At 44.8% G+C, this 9,224-nt stretch overlaps 1 protein-coding gene across 1 annotated transcript; it reads right to left on the bottom strand.

The window, feature by feature from the left end:
- Positions 1 to 3,953: 3,953 nt before the first annotated feature.
- On the bottom strand, positions 3,954 to 7,583 carry LOC149356175 (uncharacterized). Its single transcript, XM_089576269.1, has 4 exons — positions 7,261 to 7,583; positions 6,446 to 6,652; positions 5,371 to 5,670; positions 3,954 to 3,979 (listed from the first exon to the last, which is right to left on the bottom strand). Exons 1-4 carry the CDS (start codon positions 7,535 to 7,537, stop codon positions 3,954 to 3,956), a joined length of 810 nt encoding a protein of 269 aa, XP_089432395.1. The 5' UTR covers positions 7,538 to 7,583.
- Between the last annotated feature and the right edge of the window lie 1,641 nt (positions 7,584 to 9,224).

The raw sequence follows: 9,224 nt of genomic DNA, 5'->3' as shown, positions 1-9,224 counted from the left end.
GCGGTCCCCACCGGCTGATGCCCCAGTCCCGTGGATCACAACATTGACTGCGTCTTTGGAACACCAGCCCTGTGTCAACGCCTCCAGTACGACGACTTAGCCGGCAGCTGGTGTTAACCTCCCAGACCTTGTCACCGATACGAGGATGCTTCAACGCCGACAGCCAGCTAAGGCGACGTGGCCGCACCGACTGCCTTCAGCTGATCCTCCTCAACACTACTCTCAAGGAACAGTGGTGTCTCTTGAAACAAGGTATCACCCGGGCGTTTGTCCGTACTGCACGTCTGAGATAGCATGCAAACCACCCGCTTTTGGTAGCAAGCCTGCATGAGTGTGACTTTGTGGTTTATGTGTGAGGACCATTAGTGTGGTAGGACTGCGGTGTTTTCTGTAGCGTTATTTTGGTGTATGTGTAGTGCGCTGTTTTGTTTGTTGTTCAGTCATATATAATGTGTGGCGTCTCAAGTTACCCCTTCAAAGCCTTTTCTCTTCTTTATAGAACGTGTAGACTCTATTTCCATGTTAGACCTAAAATTGGATGAACTTCTTTCATTAAGACCTGAAGTCGAATTTCTGATATCTGTGGTAAGTGAAGTGCAGTCATCCCTTGATAGTGTTTCTAAAAATTATGACTCGCTTCTGGCTCGTTCTCTGGCTCGAGATGAGACCATTGCTGAGCTGACCACTCAGGTGCAGTCCCTAGAAACATGTGTCACCTCTCAGGCCTCTACTATCATGAAACTACAGTCCGATTTAAATGAATCTGAACACTACAGCAGGTTGTCCAACCTAGAGATACATCGCCTTCCCACAAACCCGGATGAGAACCTGATGGAAGTCCTGAAGGATTTGAGTGTTGAGCTTGAAATTGATTCCTTCTCACAGGATCAGGTGGTGGCTGTGCATAGGCTTGCCCCTCGTAAGAACGGTCCTGCTCCCGTTCTAGTAAGATTTTCAGCCGTCAGCATTCGAGATAAGTGGTTGCTTGCTCGGTCAAAACTCCGATCCTTGGATCAAAGCAATGAACACTCCAAGTTGTTCTTCGCCGAGAACCTTTCAAAAAGCAACAGAGAACTTTTTTGGGCTACACGTACTGCTGCCAAGCCAAAAGCCTACGATTATCAATGGAATAATCGCCACCCAAATAGTACCTGAGGGCTTGAAGAGGGCGGTGGTTATCCCTATCTATAAGAATGGAGTAAAAAATAAAGTTGAAAATTATCGTGGTATTTTGATCCTACCATGCATTGCGCTTGTTTTAGAAAAACACATTTCGACGGTGATGGTAAGTTTTCTCGAAGCTCATGACGTGTTTGCTGGCAATCAGTTCGGGTTTATTAAGGGTCGTGGTACGCTGAACGCACTTGATGAACTATGTGATCTACTAAACAGCTGCATTGAAGAAAATGAATTTGCCTGTGCTTTATTTTTGGATGTGTCCAAGGCGTTCGACACGGTTAAACATGTTGTGTTGTCTGACAAACTCCACAATTATGGGTTTAGGGGTCCTTTTCTGTCACTTCTTGTTCACCATCTTTCCAATTGTTCACAGCTCGTTGCATTAGGTAAATTTAGAAGTGGCCTGCTGCAGATTGCGTTCCTCAAGGATCTATACTTGCACCTATTTTGTTTAACTTATATGTCAATGACTTGAGCTCTGTCTGCAAACTGTGCCGGTTACCTAAAGAAATGTTTTCTGCTAACTCCAAAAAACTAGTGAAAGCTTTTCTTCAGAAACTTCGTTGTTAGCTCCAGCATTCTGTTATGATTCTATGATTTTACGTGTTCTTTATTTTTCCGTTTGTTGCATTTTTTACTCCGCTCTTTGAATTTATTTTACTTTTCTTATCCCCCACTTTTTCTTACTGTTTTTTGGCACTTTGTGTGTTTGGTGCATGAGTTGTGTGCCGTCTGCAGCCGGGCGCTGCCACTCAAGCCTTCTAAGGCTTTGGCAGGCCCGCATTTGTATTGGAATGAATAAATAAAAATATTATTAATATTATTATTATAGGCTTGCACGCACACAGAGCGCTTGTCATTCAACGTTGTAAACACACTTTTTCTTGACATACAAAAATACCATTTTTTATTTTTTGAAGTGTTGTACATTTGTAAATGGTCCATCGAGCATCCGGTTAAAACCTTCAGATTTTGACAGTTTCGTCGGCATATTACTACGTATGTACCATCATTCTTTATGGCACTAATACATACTAATTTCATTCAATTTACTTACAGCAATCCTCTACGGACATATAGATTTCAAATAAGACAGGAATCACTGATTAGCATCCACCTACACCCAACTGCACAGCTACAAAGGATTTTGATCAGTGACTGCATTCCTTCACTTCGATTGCGATACCTGGCCACAAAGTTTTGTCGAGCTCTTGAATATGTAAATTGTTGGGCAAAGCACACATAAGTCATGACGAATATATGGCAAATTATATTACTCACTGTGCATAGCTTCCTTCAAATTTCAAAGTGAATCTGCAAGAATGGACATTTGAAGCCCAGATTTCGGCATTTAAAAACACCTGTGCCAACACCATGGGGCCACCGGATTGTCAGGCAAGCTTAGAAAAACCTACTCGCTGTGCATATCCATAAGTGGTGCCAAAAAATTAGAGTGTTAGACACAGAAGCGATTTTTGCAAGCCGCTAGCTCAAGCCCGTCATTTCAAGTAACTTTTCGGACATAAAGCTTCATACGTCACGGATATGAGAAAATGCCTGTTCAAAGCTTCGCATTACAGAAAATTGCATTCGTTGTGGCCAAAGGTACAAAAGTGTGAAAAGGACATCATTCTGAATCTGTTTTTCTAACAGCCAACCAAAATAGAACTTGCTGTTTAGGCCTTGGAATGAACTCCAACACTGATTCATTGCCGATCCCAAGAAAGTGGCTTGCACTGCAGTAAGGGCCATTGGCAAACTGCTGTCACAAGTTTGTAATGAGGCCCACACACAAGCTGCTTGTGTGCTCACGAAATTGAGGAACATGATTCACGGCCATGGAAAAACAACTCATAGAATTGTGCACAGCAACAATATCATTGTCATGCTTCTTGTTGACACTGATGTGGTGAACTGGAGCGAATATGATAAGATGCCAGAGCTCCTGAGCGATGGGAATATGCACGATCATCTCAAGGATCCTACCAGCAGCCTCCAGAGCAAGTTTCGAAAACTACTCCCAAGGTTATTTCATTTGGTCCCAGCTGAGAAGAAGCAGCTGTACTATCGGCTGCTATGCACGAATGGCTCGGCTCCCAATATCGACAGTCTCCCACAGAAACACAAGCCTGGTGTTCCATTACACCCCATCGTTGACTTCACAGTCTCCACTCTAACATCTCTCCGGGTATAACACAAAATGCTGAGCCCACTAACTGGAAGCAAGACAACCAACAACAGCAATTAAGCAGACCTCATCGACAAAGATGCCATGGTGTCGCTTAATGTGACGTCACTATGCACAAGCCACCCCATGGATCTGGTGGTACGAGCCTGCAAAGAAGCCCTATTTTGCAAGAGGGAAAACAGAGCAAAGCACACGCATGACAGAAAAGAGTGACAACATATGCACTGACTATTTTTCGCACTGCTCTCCGTATTCATAATAAACAAACTAGCCAAATCACCACTTTTTGCCAGTTCGTCCTTTTTGGGACAGAAAGCATGCTAGCTGAACACCTTCAATGTCCCAGAACTGTGCGAATTACTCCCGTGGTGTCTTGAGAACACATATTTCTCTACCAAGACCAAAGTACACATGCAGAAGCATGGCACAGCAATGGCTGCTTCCATATTGGGTGACAACTGTGAACATCATCGTGGAAGCAGTTGAACAGACTGTACTGGACAACTTTATACCAGCGCCGAAAGCCTCCCTTAGTTAGGTGGAAGACTGCTTCTGCATCGATAAGAGAAAGGATGTAGCAGGATTCTTAGATGTCCCACACATGGTGGGACCCTGCATGCAGTTTACAGTCAAGATTGAGCGCAAAAACAGCCTTCCCTTCCTGAATGACAACGTAAGTCATTCAGCAGTGCAGTTTCTTCCTATGTATGGAAAGATCGCACCCACTGTGCACGCCCAAGAAATTGGTGCTTTTGTCTTTGGTGACCCAAGCCACACCACATTTGCTCTGATAAAACAAAGCTCCAAGACAGACTGAGCATCACATGTTGAGAACCGTCTAAAAATGGTTGAACTGTTCATGTGGTGAAAAAGATAAAAAATTAAATTCTTTGCCCAATGCAGAGCAGTGCAACTGTAAAATTCACACTGCTATTTCATTGTTTGCAGTGTCACCGAAGCACTATCGCATGCATTTTCCAAATACAACGTGAACTTGGCACATGTGATTTCATAAAAACTTGGAACAAGGTGAAAAAGTTTTCAGGAATAACTTATAACATTCCGAGCAGAGACTGCGGCACTGTATTCATAGGTGAAATGGAGATTTGCTGTACAACTGAAAGCGCATCAATGGTACGCTACCAAGTGCAATGAAGCATCGAACATTCTTGCCAAGCACATTCATCAGTACAGTTACTGCACTGCCTGGGACAATCGTGGCAAAGGACAAAAACAATAAGGACAGAAGGACAGAAAACACGGCCGGGATCGAACCTGCACCTTTCGGGTCGGCAGCCGAGTGCCATAACTGAAGCACCACGGCAGCTTGACTGCCCGAAACATCAGAAACATTTCGTAACAAAAAGCACATAACAGAAGCTGAGCAAGATAGAAATTCAAGCCAGCCTTAAGAGGTTAAGAATTTTTCACCTATTGCGAAGGCTCAGGGTATGGTATTTGGCTCTCGGCTCTGGCAGCTGCATTTTGATAGAGGCAAAGTGCAAAGACTCCTGTGTTCTATGCGATGTCAGTGCACGTCAAAGAACATTGGAGAGTCTAGCATTATGTTGACTTTATCCGGCTCCTTTTTTGCATCCCCCCCCTTTCATCCTAGAGGTCCGTGTGCTGTGCGATGTCAGTGCACGTTAAAGAACCCCAGGTGGTCGAAATTTCCGGAGACCTTCACTACGGCGTCTCTCATAGCCTGAGTCGCTTTGGGACGCTAAACCCCATAAACCAAGCAACGCTTTCATCCCTTCCCTCAGGCATCCTGGCGACAGTTAATGACAGGTGCAGTAACCTCCCCCTTGCTCCACCTCCAACCACACCCCTACCACATCCTCCTCAAAGTTCACCCTTTAGTGCTTTAATTTTCAACTCTAAAAGAATCTTTTTGGCCTTCTTAATTTCATTTTTTAACTTTAAGTTTTCGACCTCCAATTGATGTGTTTCAGCTCTTTTGGCCAGCTTGTCCCGGTGGTCAGCTCTCAAGAGCCTCATACGGAGCCGGTGCTCCTTTGTCCTTTCTGTGCTATCTGAGGACACAGCACTGAGGCGAGCCGCTAGCTCCTGGTGAGCTAGCGACTGCTTCTGTGTGCTTGCGGCAGTGCGGCTGATACCTGCTGCCCTTGCTGCAGAGGCAGCAGGAAGCACCGAAGCTGCTGCGACTGCCGGTGTGGCTGGCTCGGAAGAGTTGCTTGGTGCAGGCGGAGTGGCAGGAACAGCTTCTGAATTAATGGACTGCTCCTCCATTTCTGCATCGTGCTGCGGGCTCGGGTAGTGCCAGGACCACAGCTGGTCGTCTGCATCACCTTATGCGGAGGAAGTGCTTGCTATTAGACCTTGCAACAAGGGCAAATGCAATGAAATGTCAATTTGGATCAAGAAACATTGTTCAATCTTTGCTAGTACTGTAGGCCATCTTAGCCTTTGAATGGTTTACAATAAAGTGGGTACTTGAAATGCATTTTGCACTTTTTGTTCACACTAGCATTCGTTGCTTTCAAAGTCCTTTAGGTGACATTTTGCCATTTTGAGTCATGCAGTAACTCAATCAATACTTCAGAGGTTATGTGACATAGCAGGGAGCATAAAACATGGACATTGCCTGCTTTGAAGGGAAACATTTCCGGAATACATTTGTCACATGCACTGCCAGTCATGCTGTTTGGACGACCAACTTGGCAAATGTGTTCATCCAGTCAATTTGCACCTCTTAGCAGTAGCTTTGACAGCTTTGGTCGCACAGACCAATATTTTAATGACAGGCCAAGACAACACAGATGCCGCATAAAAATTGGACATGGCTACAGATGATGTGCACACTGTAATAACAGGAGAGCTCTTATGCACAGAGAAAAATAAAATGTAAAGTTACGGAAGCAGCTCACAACAGAAAAACTGGTAACGCACGAGTGCAAGGCAGGGAGGCTGCCATTGATTTTCCTGGAGAGTTTCATCTAATTATCTAAGCATAAAAACACAAAAACAGTACATACACAGAATATGTATTCTAGGAAACATAATTTCAAATATATTTTCGGAGCTTGCAGTACAATATAAACACAAAAGTCATACCACTGGCTCCTGGAATTGCAGACTCTTGCGTCTGCGAAAGCAGGGCGGCCACCGACGGTGTAGGCCGGGGCTCTGAGCCTGCAGTCTCTTGGTGGCGGTCGCGGTCGCTGTCAAAGGGGTTCGCCAAGCGAACCCCCATGTGGGAGGCGACAGCGCCCACCCTCTGCAGCTCGTCGGTGAGCTGGCTCGGGGCAGCTGATCCGCCGCCTGTGTAATCACAGAAAGCGCTGTTAAGACCATTGGGAAAATCACTCGGTGAATATTCGTAAGCGCTAGGTATACATTCGATATGAGCACCAAAGTAGTTTTCGGAATTCACGCGCTGCGAAGCGACGAAAACGCCCATGTTTATACCCCCACACATAATTTTTTTGTGAAAGACGCACGATAATTGCGTATGTTTCGTAAACTCGCCGGGTGAAACACAGCCACTCATTCCAAACTGTGGGTGCGCGAAAGTTAGATGGAAACTGTGGCGGCGAAAACGCACAGCAACATAACTGGCAGCACCTGTAACTGAATGAGCTGCACGATATTTCTCAATGCACCTGTTTAGAGTTTTATGCTATGATACCGTGATCCTAACTGTAAGCATTACCTAGACGCGGAACAGCTCGCCACAGTGGTTGTAAGCTTCCATGCCGTTGCACAACGTTATTAATACAAGACTTTAGATTCGTGACGACTCTGGAAATGCATAAGGAGACTGATATGCATGCAGCAAGCAATAGGAGCAGTACTTTTGTAATCTGGGACAGAAACTGTCAATTATTCAGCAAAAAAAAATAAAGGATGAAAAAAAAAACAGTACTCACCTGTCTTAAAAATTTCCCGCGTGTTGTCCGCACACCCTTTCTTCCACTTGGCCTTCAAATTCTCCCAGCACTTCTTGAGCTGGAGCCACGTTCGCGGGCGGACGTTGTGCTGGGAGTTGTATTGCCGCTCTATTAGCTCCCACTCCCTCTTCTTCCTCGCGACGGACACGGCGTCGGTTTTTTTGTTCTCTAGAACAGTGTTCTTCTCGACGAGCTCAATGAGAAGAGCTCGCTCCATTGCGGAGAAGTTGATCTTCAGCTTCTCCGATCTCTCCATCGCGCGCGCGTCGCAACACACCAGAAAAGAATAAAGCACACTACACAAAACAGAACACGCTACAAATTCTATACACTAACAAAAAATATCGAACGAAAAATATATAAAGTACAAACAGTGAATTTACAATTGAAATGTGCGAGAGCAAAAAATACAATGAAAAAAGAGCTGGCGATGCTGGCGATGATGCCATCGAGGCAAGCGCGCGAGCGGGAAGACTCCGACGTCGACAGGAGCAGCAATGCTACGCGCGTTACTATAGTGACGTCTGCGTTTGTGGCCAGACAAATAATAATAGTTCTCTAAAGTTAGCCAACAAAACTTTTTGTTGTTGTTAAAATGTTTCTTGACATTTGTACTATGTATTAGCAGTGTTCTTTTGGCGCTTCTGTTCTTTATTTGTTCGTAAATTTATTAGTTTCGCGTAAATGTTTGCATAGCCTCGTTCCCATGGTGCCTACTTACATCTAAAAGTGCTACTTTCATAAGTGGGACTTAAGTGCCGTTTTCGAAACTTTCTTATACTTATACTTATACTTATACTTATACTTATACTTATACTTTTCTGCCACTTAAGTCGGAACTTAAGTCGGAACTTAAGTCGGAGCTTAAGTTGCGTTCTGGAATACGGCGGTAAGATGTTAAGTTTCGCCTCTAAGAGTGGAACGCGACAGCATCTTGCAACGCTGCCAGGGAGTCCATAGAACGCCATTGTCCATTCGGTTCTACGCCTCGCTCGTCGGTAAATTGGTTTTTGAGGAAAGGAAATGTCTCTCATATCTCGGTGGACACCTAAACCTCTCCGGAAGGGAAGGGAGGAGGATGGGAGTGAGCGAAGACACCGTATTCACTAGACGCGCCTTTGTTCATTCCAAACCATCGAGCTGGCATGGCGGAGTGGATAGCATGCTCGTCTCGCACGCCGAAGACCGGGGTTCGATTCCCGAGCTCGACCAATTTCCTACTCCGTTTTATTTATTTATATGGCCTGACTAGAAAAGTTAATTAGGGTAATTGGTTAATTAAGCAATTAACTAAGCTCAGTCCCACTTACTTGGAGAATCACTATACGATCCCTTCAATTGGTTGCATGGTTACTAGGCAAAGTACAATTGGCCCCGTTTGAAATTCGCGCACTGTGACGTCATGGCCGTTTCGACCAATTGAAAAGCGTGACATTTTCTGTCGACAACTGCTGCTTACAACGATGAGGCATTAAAGACTTTCGCCTTAATAAATTAAATCCACACGTAATTGCTCTTCAGGAAACGTGGCTCACTAAACATTGTAGGTACCATTTCCAAAATTATCGCTCTTTCAGGCTAGACCGCCCGTTAACAGGTGGTGGCCTGCTATTGTTCGTATCCATAAAATATTTTCGCAGGGCTACTGAGTCATTTTAATATATGAAGAGGCAGTGCGATATTCAGGCTGTTGATCTGAATCTTCCTGGATATCAACCACTCACTCTTGCTAATCTATATTTTCCTAGAGGTGTTCATGACATTCGCCTTCTAGACTCGTTTTTATCTAGTTGCAAGGCACAAGTTTTAATTGTTGGAGACTAACTCGTATCATGTTTCGTGGGGGTTTCGAACAGATCGCTGCGGTTCACGCTTGTGGGACTGGGCTTGTGAAAATCAACTCATCTGTCTAAATTCGGGCCTCCCCACATTTGTCCGAGGTC

Source organism: Amblyomma mixtum, chromosome 3 (genome assembly GCF_055824585.1).
Source record: "Amblyomma mixtum isolate Tamu chromosome 3, ASM5582458v1, whole genome shotgun sequence".
Classification (NCBI taxonomy): Eukaryota; Metazoa; Arthropoda; class Arachnida; order Ixodida; family Ixodidae; genus Amblyomma; species Amblyomma mixtum.
This window is presented reverse-complemented; position numbering and strand designations above follow the sequence as displayed.